The following is a 22,418-nucleotide window of genomic DNA, read 5'->3' on the forward strand; positions in this document are numbered from 1 at the left end:
GTATTATTACATAAAATATATGATTTCACGATTGATTGTTCTGCCATTATCATTTTTTAAATGTAACAAGACAAACTTCAGTTACCTCCCCGTGTTATCATACAACTCGCCTGTTTATTATTTAAGTAAAACTTGCATTTTTTTTTTTCAAAAATTATTTCCATTAATAATTGCTTTATTTTATCATTTTTTCTTTTCAAAAATTATTTCCCCCATTAATAATTAATTTACTGCTTTATTTTTTATTATTTTTTTTCTCCAAAAATTATTTCCATTAATAATTAATTTACTGCTTTATTTATTTTATTTTTTTTTCCAAAAATTATTTCCATTAATAATTAATTTACTGCTTTATTTATTTTATTTTTTTTTCCAAAAATTATTTCCATTAATAATTAATTTACTGCTTTATTCATTTTATTTTTTTCAAAAATTATTTCCATTAATAATTAATTTACTGCCTTATCATTTTTTTTTTTTTTGTTACATAATTTTTTGATGTTTTACTTATTTCAACATAGCAATTAAATATTGATTTTAATTGAAATTCAATTTTTCAACATACCGTACAAACGTCTTGTTTGGGTTTCTGTTACTGTACACATATATTTGAAAAAGTGGTCAAAAACGAATATATAACACATAAATGTTACCAAAGGCAAGATAAGTTACTTTTCTCCTATCTGGAAAATTTTTTAGTAGTTTTACTCACTTTAAAATGTGGAATCTTTTGAAAATCATATGGTGTTTATCGGTACATTTTAAAAAGAAAAATGGCAGCGTGCTTACTGTTGAATACGTTAAGTTTATGAAAATGAGTTCAAACTAAATAATTATACAAAATACTTCAATATTTCAACATACCGGACAAAGACCTTGTTTCATACTAATTTTGTTCAATTAATATTTTAATGATCAAATTATATTGTAATAATTAAATTTAACTCTAAAAATACTATATAAAATAAATAATTTCATAAAAATAGAAAACAAAGAAAAAATAGTTTGGTTATAAAAAAATCAAAATGTTCCCAGACAAAATGAGATTAAAACAAAAACCAAACACCAAAAGAAACAAAAATTATGTTTGGGTTTGTGTAAAGAGTTACCTCCTCCTGCTGCTGCTGTTTCTTCATATCTTGGATCTGATCGATTTGGTTGTGATACCCTGTCATATCTATCACGCTCATACGGGTCTCGATTAGTCCGATTCCGTGAGCTGTCATAGTGAGTCCGTTCGTCATAACCAGCCGCGATGGGTTCCTCATTGTAACGTCTTCGATCATCAAAAGGGTACCGTTCTGATGGCGGTGGGTATCTGGAGTCCACCCGGCTTTCTGAGCGGTAACCCATGAAACGTTCGTTACGTCTGTCTTCATTGAGATGTTCAATGAACTGTCGACCAGGGGAATAGTCAAAATTTTCAGGGAAGTAATTATTGTCGGGCACAAGACGATTACGGCCAGGAGAGACGGCAGGAGGCTGGTCTTCATGCCGATAGTCATCACTACCTCCAATGTCTTTCCGTCTCATTTGTAATACATCAAAAGGAGATCGATCCCGGCCCTCTCCTCTCCTTTGCCGAGGCGGTGAGCGTGAATGAAGAGAACTGTAAGAATCTTTAGGGGACACACCCCGCCGCGAGGGGACGATGGCTGCCTCAGGGGTCTCAGGGAGCATGCGGCGGGGTTTTGTATAATTTGGAGGGTCTTGTAAGTCGGGAGTGCACACTGGCAAAAGTCTCTCCTCTTTAAATTGTCGTTTTCGATCACCCCTTGGCTCAGGCGGACATTGTGGTTCAAGAATTTTGGGGCCCCCATCTTTCTTTTTAGACATTTTTGAATCTCTTTCCATTTTTTCATGTTCCCGGCTGCCGCTACGGTTTGCCTTTAATGTTCGTTCGGGAGTAAAATCTCGGTTCCTCCTGTCGCGGCGTTCTCTCGGTGGAGGTGGAGATTCATTTCGCCACTCATTCTGCCGAGACTCTGAACTTTCTGAGTGTAATGGCCGATCATCACCCTTACTCGATTTATTACTCCGGCTGACGTGTACCCGTTCGGAGATGCGGCCTTTCTTATTTTTGCGTTTTTCACCGTCGTGAATAGAGGAATGGGCCGATCTCTCATCCTCTGAAGACAGCGATCGATCCTTGCCAGATAACAATGACGATACTACCTTCTCAGGAGGTGTGATGCCTCGAGCTCTGCTTTTTCTCAGACCAAGTTTTTCAGCAACATTGTCTCTTTCAGGAGGAAGTACATTCATCGGCGAATGTTTTGAACGCTTTTCTAGAGAAGGTGACAAACTCTTCTTGCGTCGGCTTTTTTCCACCGAGCTTGGGGAATGGGACCGTCGAGATTTCTTAGATGAAACAGAATAACATTCTCCTTCCTCGAGCCCCCAAGGAGGCTTATTGTCCTTTTGCCAGTCATGCTTTGCTGGAGAAAGAGGCAGTTTGCTCTTGCTGCTGCTGCTGCCACTGTCGAAGTGAGGCGAGTGCATCTTGTGCCCCCCTCTTATGCCATCTGCAACATCCGGAGATTTCGTCCCCAACTGTTCAGAAAGAGAGTCCTTGTGTTTTTTCTTTTTCATTCGTACTTTATGATGAAGGTCGCGTTCTTCACTCATTTGCCTAGAAAAAGAAGGAAAAAAAGAAATCAATTTCTACATTGATAAAATTATAAGACAACTTCAAGTGTATTTCTCTTGCCAACGTAACTTTGATAATTACACACTGAATTATATTTTAATTACTATTAATTGAATATTTACTGAAATTAAAAATAAAACATAAAATAAAATGATTTTTAAAATCATAAATCTATAACGTCACATCAAAGCTATAATTATTTTGTTAAGGTAATGTTTTAAGCTCTATTTATAAGAAAGTTCAACTAGCTCATTTGGGCAAACAAAAATGGTTGACACCTATGACAAAATGATATAGTCTATTTCTGCTTGTTTCCTTTTTTTTTTTTTTTTAAACATTTTAAGATCCCCCCCCCCCCCCGTAATACTATAAAGTGGCTCTGAGGTGGATTTGAGCCACTAAGTGCTGAGGGGGGGGGGATAGACAAAGAAAGAGGAAATAGCTTAGAATAAACAAAGAAATTGGAAATATCCTACAATTAACAATAAATAGGAAATAGCTTAGAATAAACAAAGAAATCGGAAATATCCTACAATCAACAATAGATAGGAAATAGCTTAGAATAAACAAAGAAATCGGAAATATCCTACAATCAACAATAGATAGGAAATAGCTTAGAATAAACAAAGAAATCGGAAATATCCTACAATCAACAATAGATAGGAAATAGCTTAGAATAAACAAAGAAATCGGAAATATCCTACAATCAACAATAGATAGGAAATAGCTTAGAATAAACAAAGAAATCGGAAATATCATACAATCAACAATAGATAGGAAATAGCTTAGAATAAACAAAGAAATCGGAAATATCATACAATCAACAATAGATAGGAAATAGCTTAGAATAAACAAAGAAATCGGAAATATCATACAATCAACAATAGATAGGACATAGCTTAGAATAAACAAAGAAATCAGAAATATCATACAATCAACAATAGATAGGAAATAGCTTAAAATAAACAAAGAAATCGGAAATATCCTACAATCAACAATAGATAGGAAATAGCAAACAATAACAATAGAAACCTACTGATAAAACAGGGAAGGGCAGCTTCCGGTAGCCAGGATGGGGTGGGCGATCTAGGAGACCAGGATAGAGGACATAGGCAGTTTAGATCTAGATGCGCTCGAGGGCGGATGGAAGTTGGACAGTGACAGTTGAGATCTAGATACACTAGACGACGGATGGGAGTTGATAACGACTACAGTTGAACAGTTATAGAGTTGACTGTGAAATAGAGTCGTGGACAATTTTAGAGTTGACTGTGAAACAGAGATAGACGAATGTAACATCAATAGGACGGGGAGAAGACACACATACACTCACAAGTCCAACAGTCAATTTATATGTGAACATTGGCGTTTATGTTTTTCCTTTCTTTGTTCATGTTTCTATTTTGTGAACCGCGTGTTCTCATCGACAGTCACCAACGGGAACGAACAATCCACAGTACACGACGTTGGGAGTCGGCAATCTGACGAGGGAGCCACACATGGGGTTACACCCCTTTTTTTGAAAAAGAAGTTGTATTCTCGAAATATCAGACTTCTATCATCCCGATTATCTCAAACAATAAGCCAATTTTACTGTTTTGTATTTGTGATTGATCTGGAAAACAAATGGATATATGAAGATATAAAAAAAAAAAGTTTTACAAGACCCTCTTTCGTTTATCCATTTTTGTCCATACATCATCATTTTAGCACCTGATTCCTTGCATTGCTATAACCTTCTCATTCTCCTCCACATTTATAATAATTTAAATTTTTAGAAAATACTGCAAACATATAAACTCTCCGGTTGCATTTTTTTTTTTTTTTGATAGGTTGGGACGATTATATAATTGTACATACGATAAGTAGTTAAAATTTTTTTTTTTTGACTATTAACACAATTTCTAACACTATTGATAATGTTTATCTCTTATTTCTTTTATCATTGCTTATGTTTGAACTCATGTTTTGAAACAAATCTATGACATCACGCCAAAGATATATCTTGTTATGGTAATATTTTAAGCTCTATTTATAAGAAAGTCTAAATACATCAATTGATAAGAACCTCAGACTGATAATCTCAAGGTTTCAGCTTTGATTTCCGGTCATGGTATTCAGTTTATTTGTTGGGAATTTATTGCATTTATTTTTGATGCAATATTTTCCATTCTAATAAGTAGTGAAGATTGCTGATATTTTGAAATGGGACAAAATACACAATATATTTATTACGTTTGCAAAAAACTTTGACTGACAACCATAAAAAATCTATTAATATAAGATTTTTAAACAATAATCTACCTGAACATTTAGTTTGTAAAACACAAATATTTATATAAAATTTTTTTAAAAGTTGATTTTTTTTACTTTCATTTTTTTTTTTTTTTTTTTTTTTTACCAGTTTCTATTTTTAAATAGGATTTTGACAGCACTTATCCAGCTATCTACGATCAAAGTATAGAATCTGTTCTTTCCTTAGTCAGCAAAAGAAATATTCTTCTTGACTAGCAATTTTTATTATTGTCCCATTCAAAGTACCCCATTTTGGGGAGCTAAATATATAAAAACAAACCTTGTATCTAAGTTTATGCTTGTTATGGAGGCAAGTAAATAAAATGATAAATGTAGCGCCCAATTTTGATTGCATTTTCTTACCGTTTCTTTTCTTTATCTTTTGGCATTTGGTCAGGCAATGGAGCATTCTTGCCTTTATTTAATGGGGATTTGGAAGCCTTGTGTTTCTTTTTATCTTTCTTTTTACTACAAAGCAAAAACAAAAAAAAAAGAAAAAAAAAGATAAGTGTGCCTATTAAAAAAATACAATATAAAACATTCAAATCTGAACAATATAAGAATTGAAACAATGTAAAACCCTGTCTCAAAACTAGAAAGAAGCTTAATAGAACGACCATCAACACTTCATGCTGTTACTAAGTCTATTCGTAGCTAAAATTCTGAATTCATCAACATTGGTTTTCCCTATATACTTTAGTAACACAAGATACATGATGAAATATATCTTAGTTCTTGGATTGAGTTATGTTAAAAAAAGATTTTAAAAAATTCCATTTTAATTCTTTTAATTAACTGTAAATTTGTAATTAACTGTAAATTTGTAATTAACTGTAAATTGTAATTAACTGTAAATTTGTAATTAACTGTAAATTTGTAATTAACTGAACAAATCATTAATCTCTCACTTAAGCATGTATTTCTTTGGACCTCTCTCACTACAGACATGACAGAAAAGAATAGACACTCATAGAAACAGTTTATTTCAATAAACATAAAATTTATAAAACAAATCAAAAATGGTTACAAATAACTAATACTTGGTTGACATTCCCTTTGCTGTTTTTAATGCTAGGACCCTTCTAGGCATGACATTGATCAATTGACGAATATCATATTGCCATGTCTGATGCAATAATGCTAAAAGTTCAGGCTTAGAAAATGGCTTCCTTTTTTTGTTTGCGAAGATTCCAGTCTAATATGCCCAAAAGGTTTTCAATTGGGTTCATATCCGGGGACTGACTTGGCTATGGAAGTTTATCAATCCCATTTTTGCTAAACCTTAACAGACTGACAAGAAGCTTTGTCTCCCATAAATAGGGAGTTAATTTGGTTCATTTTACCATTTGAGAATATTGGTGGGAGGCCTTTATGTAATATTGAAACATATTTAGCAGAATTGATGTTTCCTTCGCACTCCACCGGATCTGAATGACCAGCACTCCAAATTGCACCCCACACCGAGAAATCTGCATATTTCAGTGTTACCTGCGATCTTTTTAAGTCAAACTTTTGCTGAATGAGCCTTTATACCCATACCCTTCCACTGTCAGAAAATAATGCAAATCATGACTCAGAGAAAATGACATTAGTCCAAAAGGTCAAAGGTCTCTCCACCATCTCACGAACCCAATCTTTTCTGCACTTGATATTGGCAGGACAAAAAAGAGGGTTCTTTCTCGCAGCTCTACCATAGTAGCCAAGCTTGTGAAGATACCTGACAGCTGTTCTGGGACTGACACCAGCTTGTGTTGCAATATCAGAGGCTTTGCACCGAGGATCCTCTTCAACATTTCTTCCACAAGACACAAGGTTCTTTAAGAGTGCTCGGGGCAACTTGGATTAGGGTTTGTGCACTCTTTATCCTCTCTTGTAAATTGCATGATCACTGTATAAACAGTAGAAAGGGGTATTGAAAGATTTCCTGCTATTTTGCGTTAACTAAGATCACCTTCATGTTGATCCACAATTCGTCCTTGCATGAATTTTAATAGGTCTGATGCTCCTTTGGTTCGTGACATGCTTCAATGTTGCTAGATGCAATTTTAATGAGATACTATAAGTTATTTCAGCACTATTGTTATCTGTAAATATAAATAAGCGTATATTAATCTTAGAAAAAAATATTTATCTTAGCGTCTATTCTTTTCTGTCATGTCTGTATATTTATTTATTTGCAAAGTTATCCTCATCTTCATAGTTGTTGCCGTTTTACCACATTTTGGTCAACCAAACCATCTGGCCTGCTTTGGATAGGATTAAAACCACTATCTTCAGATAATGCTCACATGGAACTGTAGAGATTCAACACCTTTATCCACTGCGCCATGGGCCCTACAGTGGATAAATGTGTTTAATCTCTATGGTTCCAGGTGAGCATTGGCTTAAGTTAGCAGATTCAATCCTACCCAAAGCAAGCCAGAGGATTAGTTGGCCAAAACGTGATGAGACAACTATGGAAGGCAGTAATTACTGGATATACAGTTACGAGACTCAGCATTCCTATCCAGTCGCGGTTAATCACCTGAAGAAGCCCAGAGGAAGAGTTGGCCGAAACTTTGCAAAACAACAATGAAGATGAGGATAACAGTTCACAAATAAATACACAAATTACTCATCTCAAAGGATTCCAATAAAAAAAATAAATATATAACTCCCTCACTACGTTGATCCAACCACTCTTTCATGTCTGTGAGTATTTTAAAAAAAATGTGACCCTTTTCTAATCTAATTTACATGTGTTCATACATTAAATTAATTTTTTTTTTTTTACTTCTAAGCATAAATAAAGTATTAAATTATTTTTAATTATGCAAGATTTTATTAATTGGTTCATTTTACTTCAGTCAAAGTTCTCAGAAATCAAATCTATTTTTTTTTTTTTTTTTTTTTTTACCTTGACGGATTCATTGTGGGTTTTGTGGATTTTTTGTTTTGTTGTTTGGAAGGTTCTGGTGAACTATGGATCGAACCAGATTCACTACTGGATACCTGAAATAATAAAATAAGAAAAAAAATTGTAGAACGAGATTAAGAAAAAAAATGCATTTGCTTTAGGTAAACATTTTAACATGCATTACATTCTAAGAGTTCTTTTTACAAAGAAACATTTTTTTAATGGAAATAGCTCCAGACAAGATATGAAGCCAATTGATATCTTGTATACTGAAGAGGCTAGCTCTCGGTTATTAAGTTAGAAACGAAGTAGTTAGGGTTGAAGATAATTATTATTGAAGAAAAATGCTGGAATCGAACTCTGTATCAAAAGTTCAAATAAATACATAGTTATTTAGATATAATTCCAAGAATGCAGTGGAATTATCCATTGTAGTTAGAAATAATTATAAAATAAAGTTAGGTCAAAGCAAGAATAATGAACAATCAATTAAGGAATGTCCTTTATGTCGCCAGGAAACGTGTTGGAAGCATATGCATGTACATGTGCATCCCATGCACATTTGGCCACGTTCTGAGGTCACAAAGAAATATAGATTGAATATATACAGTTAAGTTAGGGTTCAAAAAGAGTCAGAGTTGAAGTCAAAAGAGGAGAGACAGAGAAAAGTTAGTTGGCAGTTGAGAGAGGAGAGAGTTAGCCTGAAAGCGAAGTGGGGAGGAGAAGACAACATATAGCAATCTAACACGGCATTGGATTCTCGTCATTCCCATCACCAACTGGAAATAAATGTCCTCATATTGTTCTGTAAGTTTTTGTTTTTCATCAACCGCAAGGTAATGTGTTTTTGTCTTCATCGTCTTGTATAATAAACTTTATATGAAACCCCTTCCAAAGTATTGACTGTATTCCCCTCATCAATGATGTATCTTCCCTCTGTGTTTACATTGAATTGTTCATACACACATTGTCTCTTCACGTCATTAATATACCTTCTATTATAAATGTGAACTCCCCAAGTAATTGCATCAATGTCATCATGTCCCTGCCATAAACAGATGTAAAGAGATTAAAAATACTTTAAGGCCAAAAATTAGCCAATGAGAAGTGTTAGATGGATAGATTCTGACCCAGAAACAATTCTTCCCCCTTTGCCAGAAAAATTTGTCATGAAATGTGAGGATGAAAAGACAAAATAAGGAAATAAAAAGTTATAAAGCTGCCAAAAAGTAAACACAAAATCCACTTTTTACTCTCATTAAATTTCCAAATATAATAAAACTGGCAAATGTGGATCCAACATAAAAGCAGATAGCATTACACCTGGGAGTATTAAGTTGAGAGTACTCATTATTGTGGATAGAGTTAATCATATATATATATATATATATATATATATATATATATATTACTAGCAAAAGCACCCGTCATTGACTGGGTTCAAAAACAGCCTACAGAAAATGGACTCTGATTTATGAAAGTATGATAGGTTATGAAAATGAAGGGTTGTAAATTTGGGGGTATCAAAACCAAAGCAAAATATGATGAAAGTAAAAATAAAATAGATAAACCCCATAATTTATTATACCATACCTGTTCACACTGAAACACTTATCACAATATTCTGTGGATCTATATTTAAAAACCTTGTTAAACTTTGTGACATATTTCCATTCTATAGAGATTAGGTGCAAACACCCCATAATTTTATTATACCACATTTCTTCAAACAGAAACATAATTATCAAAGTATACTTACGCAGATAGATATGAAAAGTCTTTATTAAAGTTTGTGCCTATTTCCATTCTATGGAGGCCAGGTGCAAACGCAGACCCCCACAATTTTATTATACCATCCCTATTTAAGTTAAAACATACTTATCAAAGTATTATTATGTACATCTATATAAAAAACACTTGTAAACATTTTTTTTTAAATTTTTAAATTTTTTATTTCCATACTTTGTGGACCAGGTGCGAACGCAGACCCCACAATTTTAATGAACCACTGTTCTGCCAGATCAAGCATACCCATTACTGTGTCTCAATACATCTTCTATCATTATATGTAATCAGTTTTTTAAAATAGTCAACCATATAGGAGCCTATTCGTGACCAGACACACACACACATTCAGCTTTATATTATAGATAAAAGCAGTTTTTAAAAAATTCTAATGGCTATGTGCATTTGAAAAAAAAAAAAAAAAAAAAAAAATTCATTCCATGTCAAATGCATTACACATTTAAAATTCTAACGGCTATGCTTGGAAAAAAAAAACAAAAGAAAACATACTTTCATATTGCAAACACACTAAATATTTTCATAGACAATACTTGTATTGTACTTCTTTAAGTCAATCATGAGGAAATCTTGAAATAAAGATGAAACATTGATGAATATATTAATTTTGGTTTTTCCCTTTTCCATTATGTTGAAATATTATTTCCATAATTTTAATCCTATATATATATATATATATATATTATAAAATCAAGAAGTAAAAATTAAGTTTACAAACCAAAAGCTTCTGTAAACTTAAAGTGAATATAAATATAAATAATTATATAGTAATTCCAACAAAATAAAAAAGCTCAATACAACCAAAATAGGAAATAGAGGTTGTTATACTCCACTCAAAACGTACACATACATTGTATTTACTTCTACTTTAATTAAGCTAAGAATCTTGATTTAATAATATAAATATAGACAGTAAACAAGGGACATCTTTAACAACTGTAATAAAAACAAGCTGAGAATGGGGGGGGGGGTCCCCTTCCATGAGTAAAAAATTTACTTTCACCAAGACTAATACAAACCCTAAGGCGTGATTATTTAGGAAAGTGCAAACAAACGAACAGACAAATGATTTTGGGTTAATTTTATCCCTATAATGGCCCTAGGGGTCATTATAAGGATAAAAATCCCAGAAAATCCGTTCTGGCAAAAATTTACCTTTACCATGACTAATGTTTGTGCAAAATTAAAAAAAAATTCAAGGCATGATTGAGAAAAGTCAAACAGACAAACTTAGATCTAAGAACATTCCCTTAATAAATTGTGCTATTCTCAGTAAATCGAAGTCATATACCCCAGGCTTCAAATCACGCTACTTGTGCATTTCTGAGGCTTTTAGGATAATAGCATCTCTAAGTAAAAATGTGATTAATATGAAAAGCGAACTAATTTTCCAATACAAACATAAGGCAAAATACAAATATACCAACTTAAATTACTTATATGTAAGATATGCTTATATGTTAAGATTAATGCTATTATTATTTCCTTTTATTATCACTCATTTATTTGTTAATATTATTGTGATCATCATTATTTTCAGTACCACTGATAACAAGATTATTATTATTATTAATATTATTCGTATTATAATTATTATTAGTAGTATTGCTATTAAGATTATGTGTACGTTAGCACCAATATTTTTCAATCACCTTTTTCTTCTTACTATTCAGAAACTACCCCTACTGTCTAGCTCACATCTGTTATGCCTATGTATCTGTTCAGATGTGTGCATTATCATGCATAACCTAATTATTTCAAGGACAATCTGTTTGGGTTACAATTGCATCCATTTTTTTTTTTTTTTTTTTTTTTTTACTTCCATTATATTATTCTATTTACTTGAAATTAAGTTTTTCGTCATATATAAATTTTTACTGGCCATGAAAGCATTTGTTACACCGGTTGCATTATCCCTAAACAAAAATTTTTTAATGATTTGAAATAATCATTCTTCCTCGACTGCTTGCAAATGGGATTTTTCTATAGACTTAGATCACACATATTTTGGATTTTTAATTTGGATTTATTTGTCAACAGTTTAAATCCAACTTCTAATAACATTGACTCTTATCTTATGATCATTATTTAGCCTTGGAAATACATAACCACTCCATATCCTTTCATATGGATTTTGAATCCATTTGAATTTTGAAGTTTTAATTTACTTTTTTATTTTATTTCATTTCATTTCATGAACTCTTTGCATCAAAATATTTTTTGCATATATGACTAGTTTTCATATAATGCTGTTTCAATTTATGTTAGTACTAGCAAATTCATAACTCCATTATAATATTCATTTGCTAATATCTTTCCTCCAATGAGAAGAATGCACTTCTTTGAAACCCAGTGGATTGAGGAAATCTTAATATTTTTTATTTGAATATCCTGTTAAACAATAAATTGTTGTAAAGTATAATTTACAGTCTTATATATATAAACAAACAGGAATTATTCCTGCTTTTCAATGAAACACACACATATTATATATATATATATACAAATATAATGTGTATGTTTCATTGAAAAGCCGGAATAATTCCTGTTTGTTTCTCTTGCGATCTGTTTTTTCCATTTGACAAGCCAATGTTCATACGTTCTGTTAGAGTGTAAAAAGAAATTTGCCATAGTCACTAACGTCTTCGACTTCCATGAGTTATGTTCAGGCGAGTGATGAATTAAAAATTGCGTTAATCAATTTATTGTATAGACGAGTAAAACCATTAAAAGCATTAAGCGTGCCCTCCCTTATATTGAGCCTGATTGATGATCAGTTTGCTTATGAGAATGAGTAGGGCTTTCATGATTGGCAGGCGCAGGTTACAATGCTAGACTGCTAAAATGGCGGTACTTTTTATCAATGTTTCTAAATTCGTTTTTGGAGGTGTCATGTACTACAAGGTGTTGGTAGATGGAACTGTTATGGGAAGACAGGTGACATGTTAACTGGCGAGATATAGTTTTAGCCATGTTGATGTACGAGTTGTTTCTTTGAAACATATGTTATCCCCATTTTTTTTTTTTTTTTTAAGATACACATTTATTACAATTGACGCAATGCAAAAACAGGAAAAAAAAAAGAATTAAAAAACTATAATCATAACATTAATAAACAATTTTAACTCACTGACAGTGGCTATTATAGAACTTGAGTAAAGTATAGATATCTGAATATAGATATCCTAACATTCTGTTGGACTCTTAAACCCCCTTTTAGAGTTAACAAAGGATCATAAGTTTCTGGTATTATGTCACTGGTTTATTTGTGGATTTGTTTTCCTGACTTTTTTTTTTTTGTGCATAGGTGATTTTATTTATCATAAAAATTGTGTGTACATTTCCTAAGGCATACAACAAGTGCCAGGCAGGTGTTATATAACGGAAAATGCTACAATTTCATGATTGGGCATGAAACCCGGGCTATATAAGAATTTGCTTTCACACTGAGCAAATTAGGCACAAGGCCATTTTTTAATGTGGGGAGGAAAAACCAGTTCTCCCAAGAGAGCACTCTGGCAGGGTCCAAAATTAGCAATTGTCTGATATGAAGGGTTTCCCCCACATTGACCAAACTAATTGACTTAAAAAGCAATTGTCCGATATGAAGGGTTGCCTCCACATTGACCAGAACTGATTACTTCCTTTTCCGCGCCTGGCCCGAAGGCCAAGAACAGCCTCTGCGCAAAGCTTTTTTGTGCATAGGTGATACCACTAAGTAAAAGGTTAATTTAATCCAAGAATTTTTCGGAGGTACATGCACGAATCCAATTATTCACTTTATTGCTTGCTTTGTTTATTCCCAGCCTGTGAACTAAATGTGTTTTTTTTTTAGTAGTATTTTCTATGGAAATACAAGTGTCAACAAAAAAGCAGCATGATACATTATACATATTTAATGCAGAAAGAGAGAGAGAAGGAGAGAAAAGGAGAGACACACACAATCAATCTTACCCTAACAGAATGTTCCCCTGGAAGAAGGTGTCGTCGAACTTTCTTTTCAATCGTTAAATTTTCCCTTTGTTCATCTGGTGGTGCCGGTAAATTACTTAACGCCCTCTGTAATTCCTGACGTTTTCGCATCAATGTAAGTTCCTCTTTGAAATCAAGATTTTTTAAACTATCGTCTGAAAGGAGACGTAAGATAGAGAAAGAGAAGAAAAAAAAAATAAAGTGGGACATTAAAATCTTTCTTAAAGAGGAAGAGGAAATAAAAAAAAAAGGAAAATAAAAATTTTTAAAAAAGGGGGTAAGCTAAAAAAAAAAAAAAATGGTTTTTTAAGTAAAAAATTGACATCTTTGAGTAAAAACTATAAAAAAAAAAAAAAAAAAAAAAAAAGACGCATTTTTTTTCTTCTGTTTATCAAGTTATACCCCTCACCCCACATGGTCAGTCAATATACAGAGTCTTATGTTTTTTAGCAAATCAACAACAATACGACTTACAGTTTTAATGTTTTCATTCTCTATGAACAGATGGTGTGTATGCGTTAATAATATATATATATAATGTATGTGTTAATAATATATATATATATATATATATATATATATATATATATATATATATAGTGAAATCAAAGGAGATACAATGTTTACCTGATATAAGCAACGGTAAACTTTGATCTAATATAAATATCAAGTATCCATATATAGATATTTTAATCCCAACCAAATAAAAAAACAATACACAAATAGAGAGTAGAGCCTATTATAAGAGAAAAGAAATTAAAATTGTAAGTTGAAATTTACAATCAAATTTATTGTTTCACTGAATACCCCAAAAAACTATTTACAAAGTCCTTATGCAAGTTGCAATTTTATGTCCGGTTCGCTTTTATTATTGTTTATATCTACATTTTTTCACAATTTTTTTTTTAAAGGACATGTACACTTTTGCAATTTATGACTATAATAAATTGCAGTTTCATTTAATGCCGTAACCAGCAAATTTTAGCATTGCTATAAATATAATTTGCTGATTTCTTTTTGTCCTGTGATGAGAAGAATAGCAAGAATAGCATTCTTTGAAACTCCGCGGAATAAGGACTTTGTAAATTGTTTTTTGGGGTATTCAATTGAACAATAAATTTGATTGTAAATTTCAACTTACAGTTTTTATTTCTTTTCTCATATATATATATATATATATATATATATATATATATACATACACACAAGTTTACATTCTCTGACAAAACTGATTTGCACCAGTACTCATATGAAATGACATTCCAATCAGAAGTATAAGAAATAAATACAATAAAATAAATTAAAAAAACAAAAAACAAAACAAAAAAAAAACACCAATAAACAACATTAATCAGTAAAGATGGGGGGGGGGAAAAACAATATGTCTCATTATGGAAATAGAGTGAAGGATTACTTTTGAAATTCATTTTGGCCAACATCTAAGTGATGAGGCCTTGCTATTTACTTCCCCTTTTCTTTCAAACACTTGAATAGTTTCGTCCAGCATGAAATTACTCACTAAGATTTGTGTGATAGGTTGAATATATATTTATCTAAATACACCTTGCTCTTTATTATAGAGTGGATACAATGTATTTTCTGATATTAAAATTGCACAAAAATCCCAGATCAGTAGATATTAGTACTATTTGAAAAAAAAAAAAAAATCATTATCAAGAACTTTATATATTCACAAAAAAAAGGTAAATACCTAATTTATTGACAAAGCAGTTTACATAATTTTTGCAATTGTTTCTTACATAGATGAAAACATGTTTATTTACAAATGTGACAATCGTCTAGAAAAAAAAAAAGTTAGAACAAGTGAAGCATGCATGGTCCCCCGTGAGTGCACAGTGAACGAGGTATGAAGAAAAAATGACTAAATCAGAATCCCCCATTCCCATTTAGCTCCAAAAGTCTCCAGCGGATGTCAAATCCTGGTGAAAATGAACAAACTGCAGTTTTAGGCCTTAACTTTGAATTCTGCATCATGCAAAAATAGAAATGATTAAGTCAATCATTTGTGCCCCCCCCCACCCCACATATAGTGCCAAAAGTCCCCAAAGCCTTAACACATTTGAGTTAAGCACCATACAAAACTGCTAAATAGACATACACAGAAAATTTTGGACAAATATGGTAAAATAGTCCCAAAAATGGAGTGTTTTTATTTGCCCTAAAAGAGTCCCTGGGGCACACCCAAGAGTTATTGCAAAGTATAGACAAACAAAATTATATAGAAATCAGTTAGTTACAACTTTTCAGAAAGTTTTATAAAAATTCAAGGCCTCAAATTTTTTTAATAAGCACAAAAGTGTCAATTTTAGCCATTTTAACCTTAAAGGACCTTAAAGGACCTAAAAGGCAAGTGGAGTTTCCCCGGAAAATCCGTTCTGTTACTTTTTTACTTATACCATGTTTAATGTTTGTGCAAAATTTTAAAAAATTCAAAGGCGTAGTTATTTAGAAAAGTACAGACAGACAAACGGACAAGGGTGAATTTAGTTGGGGGACCAAAAAAATGGAACAAAGTCCCTTAAAAGGTGTTGGTCTAATCGATTCTTATTTCATACTTTTACAAAAGAATCCTGGAAACAATTGCAAAAATTTTATATCAACATTATTCACTTCTCTTATGGAGGAGACAGCTGCAAGAATTAAAGATGTTTGTCTATAAATTATGGAATTACCTATTTTTTTTTCACCCCTAACAAAGCATATTACCACTTAGAAAGTAAAGGGCTACTATTTGGGATTGTGTCTAACAATGGGGGAATTGAGCAGCAAGATATCTATTCACCTTACATTTACACTTCTGTATGTTAGTACAGTCAGCAAAGAAGGAAACAGGAAGGGAATTCCAAAGAAAGAAATTATGAGAATAAAAAGTTTTTTTTGGCATCTAGGGAGCTCAATAGTAAAAGGAGGAGATTTTGCTGTTTGTTGATTTAGTTGGGGAGGGGGTATGCATTCATCAGAGCACATCCTATTAAAGTACTTGTAAAATCGGCACAGGGATGCAACATTGCCGGATTTACTCTTTTTTGGATCCTGTCGAAGAGTGAGAGACGTGTGGTAAATACACCAGCCCAGAATTATCTTCTTTTTTTTTTTTTTAAAATATACATTAGCAACAAGTCATTATCTAAGTAAGTTTAATTAAAAATTGCAGGTGATTTAAAATATACATAAATACAATAAAAATATAAAATATTTTTATTGTATTTATTTGACCTTTTGGAAAATGTTTCAAGTATAGGTGTAGTTGGTGAAATCCATCTCCAGGGTTTGTGTATATATATATATATATATATATATATATATATAGTAATTTATAAAATATATATGGCGATTAAGCTACACTGAATATTCCGCGTTTCATCCACTCTAGGACTCTTCAGATGAAACGCGGAATGTTCAGTGTAGCTTAATCGCCATATATATTTTATAAATTACTAACTAGCTCTACCTACGTATTGAGCACTTTTGAAGTAAATACTTAAAGTTTACACAAATCTATACTTTCGTATATTAATTTTATGTGAGTAAATTATATATATTCTTAAAGATACCACATTAAAAGAAATAGACACACAAGTATTTACTCTTTTGGTCTATTTATAACACTTTGCGTACAATTATTTCAGCCCTTATTGGCATACAAGTATACAACAGTTCATCAATTATAATTTGGCATGACTGACTTCATCAGCACATAGAAAAAACAATTTTTCAAAAGTTTCACAGCCACAAGAACTTTGTTATTTATTCATATAAAATTACTATACCAAGTAGTTAAATTACACACACACATATATATAACAAATAGCAATATACAATAATTGGTTGCCCATTGATAGCTGCAGTTTCATGTAAGTACCAAAAATCCCGCCAATGGGGCTAAAGAATATGAAGACACTTGGTATTCATTAGATCAGTGCCTTTATGAAGCCACAGGTATAGATAGCCGAACCCATTATTGTAGTGTTATTTATAATAAATATATTACGATCTTACATACGTAATTGAGCATTCTAGTCATTTTGCTCTATCCAAAAACACGGCCATTATACTCTTTAAATAAAAGGTATATTGTGCAAAATTGTCTTAATATCCATTTTGTCGAAGATGATGGACAATGACCACCACAAGAGTATCCATTTAACATCAAGGGATAAAGTTAGAAACAATGGTCCATTTTTATTCTGAGGAAAATCTAGTTTCTCAAAAACTTATAGGAACCCTTTATATGCTTAAACGGAGAAGATTTTTTGCATTGGTCAATCCTTATACAGAGTATGTTCAAATAAAGCCATGCTTATCCAGCATTTATAACAGATTCATATAGCAAAACTTGCCAGTTGTGTTCAACCAAATGTCTTATCTCTATATAAAGTTAGTTATGTAATCTATATAATTATAAAACTCAAATGACCTTGTAACGATGTATGTAACCCACTTTCTGGGTTGCACATGCGCACATGACCTGCGCACCGAAATATTAACGTTATTATTTAACATGGGAAGAGTGGGATTTAAAATAACTTGAACGTAATACAGAAATGAACGATGTTAAAAAAAAAGCAGACAGTATTAACAATTGTTTATTTGGATAATTTAAACAGGAAAAAACCCCAAGAGAACAATTGGGACGCTGAAATATTAACGTTATTATTTCGAAATTATTATTTAACATGGGAAGAGTGGGGTTTAAAATAACTTAAACGTAATACAGAAATGAACGATGTAAAAAAAAAAAAAAAAAAAAAAAGTAGATATATCAAAATTTGAATTTAACTATAATAAGTATTAATGGTATCTGTTCAGAGCAACAACTTATAATTCAGTAACTAAATTTTTTTTTTCAAAAATAATCAATTATAATAAACAGAACGACTCATAGAAATCTATCTATATTCTTTTTTCATTTTAATATACTTTCATAGAAATGTTTCTGTTCTGTCCAAAAAAAAACAAAAAAAAAACCTATTTTCTTTATGTCACAAGTGTCACGCTCATACATGAATTCCATAGCTAATATAACATACTGACCCAACGGGTCACGGGTAGTCTAGTATATATATTAAAATTTTTTTTTTTTTGAAACGTATAGAATTCAATCCTTTACTAATGAATCGATTATTACGAATTATGGAATATATATTCTAGGCAACAAGGTGAATAATGTGGCCACATTATATATCTATGCATAAAGGATATGAGGATAAAATACACAATATATTATAAACTGAAATGATGTTGATACAGGATGTGTGAAAAAAAAAGGAACAAACAAAAGGAAAAACTGGTTAAACACAAGAATAAATAATAAAAACAAAAGCTTTACTAGTTTCATTCAGATTAATGGATGTCTCCAGAAAAAAAAAAAGTTTATCCAAACAAAACTGGTAACGCTCTTGCTTTTGATGATTTATTCTTGTTTAAGTTTTTGTTTCTTCCGTCTTTTTTCACACGTTTATATATATGTGCATGTAATTAATAATCTCCAAATTTTATTTTCTTTGGAATATTTTAAAGGGGTTTTAGGGTGATAATATGGGCAAACCTTCTACTTGAAAAATTCATATTTCATATCTATATTAAATTTGATCCATAGCATTCACCAAAAATTGAGCAAATTTCCTGAATTTCAATTTCTTCTTAAGACCCCTTAAGCTTAAATTTGATATATTTTCCAGAATCAAAATAATGTAATAGATTGTGATCAAAACTGTATTAAGGTTTAGTCGCATTATATGTCGATTTTAATCTTTATATAAAGAGACATAAGAGTGGTGCAAAAGTGTTCTGCTTAGGGAATTGATTTACTCATCCTGGAATGGATAGTCATATATATATATATATATATATATATATATATATATATATATATATATTAAATTGTAATTCAATGAATTTCAAAAAACTCTCATTGAAATGAAATGAGACTTTCCATGTCTCACTGACTTTAGCAAATAGGGTGCATACCTTTAAAACTATTTGCTAATATTTTCACTCCTCTGATGAGATGGTAGACATCGAAACCCTATAGGTTAAGGAGATAAACTTTCTAAAACATTCTTTATCTTGCTTAGAATAATAAAAATTCTTTGATATAAAACTCAACCACTTCATTTCATTTCAATGAGAGTTTTTTGAAATTCATTGAATTACAATTTAATTTATTTGCTCTATCTTGCATATCGAGCAATTCTTGTTTAGATGGGATAACTTATAGAATATTACTGCCAGTAATATTTTGTAGACCAACAATCTCACGTTTACATAACCACTGATTGTTAAATAAAAACTATTCCGAAGTATATATATATATATATATATATACTAGCCTGGCGTTGCCTGGGTGTTTGGAGGTGTGTGTTAAGAAAAAAAAAAAAAAAAAAATAGTAGTGGGCAGGCAGGCAGGCTAGAACCTGTACTACGGAGGAAAAGAACGTGCAAAAAAAGACATGATCTCTTTGCCGTTGCGTCCATAGCCAAACCAGAAGGCTAGTCAATTGAAATTGAAAAAACGCGATGACTTTTGAATATATCGGTGAAAAAAGCGACCCCTCCTTGTAGAAAAGTGCCCAGTTGAGGGTGAAGGAATTAATGTTTTTAGCCAATTTTTCGATATTTGTCATCCGAAGGGTCGAGCTTCAAAACGATATCGATCTTGTGAAAATCTATCGCCTCTGCCGAAAGTGTTAGGTAGATATTCATACATACATACATTTAAACAGACAGGTGAGATTTATATTATAGATAATGCAAAGCTATTTCAACAAATAAAATATATAAAATAATTTTACTTTATATATAAGATAGCAAAATTAAAAGATAACTTATGTTTCCCGTCTCTATGTGATTTGCATTTTTTTTTTTCAAATTTACTAACTTTAAAATCCTGTTACAAAAAAAAAAAATTACAAAATTAAATCCATCACAACGCACTTTGACTTTAATGTAAAACAGGTCAGCCATTTTAACTCTTCATAACAGTAGGAGGGGAAAAAAACAAGGATCAAGTCATGACATTTCAAAACTTAAAAGGAATTTAAAAAGAAGCATTTAAACTGTTGAATAAAAAATAGCAGATTAAAATTTTTTTAGCAAATCTTCATTTAAGTAAAAGATTAAAAGTTTTGGAAGCATTTTGCATCAATAAATTCCATAAAAAGTAAAAATTAAAGCAGCATTAGCTTAGGAACAATTAGTTATGATTTTATAACCAGAATATTAATGATCAAATTGATACCGTAATAATTGAATGAAGCCCCATTAAAAAATAAAAGTAAAAAACAAAACAATAAAAAAAAAGGCGTAGCTTCACACAAAAAAAAAAATAAAAAAAATAAAGAGAAACAAAAATGAAAGCAAAAAAAAAAAAAAAAAATTCCAAGCAATGCCATGTAAATAAATATAACTAATAATAATAATAATAATAATAATAATATTACATTATTAAATAGAAAAGTAAAATATTTTAATTGTTTCAAATTCCTAATTAGCAAGTCTTTATGTTTACAGACACGCGCACGCCTTGGTTGCCAACTCGTAGATCATTGCAGGCAAAATGATAATACAGTTCTGAATTTTTGAGATGAGGATTAGTTATTTGGCTAATCTGCAAAATTTTGTGCAAATTCCCCATGTTCGACAAGATACACCTGAAGAAGGTCGGAGGTTACATCAATCGAAACGTGAAAATAACACTCAAGATGAGAACAGTAGTCACAAAAGATCCAAATAATACCAATAGATAAGTTATGAATGTCAATATTTTGGCAGTAAATTCACTACATAAAGGTTGACTTAGAACTTACCAACCTGTAAATGGAAGACGACATTTTGAGAATTCAGGTTGCATTGTAAACCCACCAGCAGAAGACGGAAATAATCACAAATTGATGAAGATAATGACGAAGAAGAAACAAAGGTTTTCAGATGATCATATTAGGTTTGATTAAAAGAAATTCAAATAGGCTTGATAAGGCAACTTATATGTGAAAAGGAAAACTCCGAAATAACATCGGAGTCATTTGTTAGGTTGGTCCAATGACAGTCTTCTCAGATAATAATAATAATAAAAAAAGACACCTTCTTTCCTTTGCCTTGAGTCAGCATAGAAAAGTCGTCCGCCAAAAAATAAAAAAAGACTGAGCCTTGTTTATGCACAATCTGTCACATATAGAGACAAAAGGAGGCAATAATTTAAAACATTTTGTAAATGTGTGTGCGATTCAGCATTATTTTCTTAATCTGTATTGAATTGTAGCCGAGTGTCGTGAATATGATTTATCATAACATGTAAAGCATCTGAATACATCTCGTATGAAACGTTAGAGTTATTTAAAATTGGAACACGATAAGAAAAATAGGATACGGGAAAAGAATTTGTAGATTTTATTTCCTTGCGCCCTTCCTCTGGTCAACAACGTGTGAGAATTATGTTTTTTTTAAATATCTTATTTCATTCAAATATTGCGTGATTATAGGTATACATGTGTGTGTACATATAAATACATACATACATACATACATACATACACACACAGGAAGGGTTGAACCCAAGGTCAATTGGACCTTTGTCCTGTACGTGCCTGTCCATTGGCAGATTAGGAAGGGAGCGGTGGAAACTTGGAAGCTGATTGGCTAACTAAAATCTCGATAGAATGTGCGAATATAAAAACGCGAGACAACCACAACTCTTCGCATAAGCCTGACGAATCCTAGAGTGGATGAAACGTGGAATATTCTGTGTAGCTTAATTGCCATATATATAATGAAAAAAAAAAA

General features: G+C 31.5%; 1 protein-coding gene across 3 annotated transcripts in view; it reads right to left on the reverse strand.

The window, feature by feature from the left end:
• LOC145296908 (uncharacterized) overlaps nt 1–22,418 on the reverse strand; it is a 237,080-nt gene that overhangs the window by 54,680 nt on the left and 159,982 nt on the right. For 2 of the 3 annotated variants that reach the window (XM_080143073.1, XM_080143072.1), the window contains exons 4-7: nt 13,599–13,771; nt 7,842–7,936; nt 5,309–5,413; nt 1,110–2,632 (exon numbers count right to left, since the gene is read on the reverse strand). In XM_080143073.1, coding sequence (XP_079999199.1) covers nt 1,110–2,632; nt 5,309–5,413; nt 7,842–7,936; nt 13,599–13,771 — 1,896 coding nt within the window. The remainder of the gene's footprint in view (nt 1–1,109; nt 2,633–5,308; nt 5,414–7,841; nt 7,937–13,598; nt 13,772–22,418) is intronic. The other variant, XM_080143074.1, reaches the window with a different exon arrangement.

This window comes from Euprymna scolopes, chromosome 17, assembly GCF_053919585.1.
Source record: "Euprymna scolopes isolate OS-2025 chromosome 17, ASM5391958v1, whole genome shotgun sequence".
Taxonomy (NCBI): Eukaryota; Metazoa; Mollusca; class Cephalopoda; order Sepiida; family Sepiolidae; genus Euprymna; species Euprymna scolopes.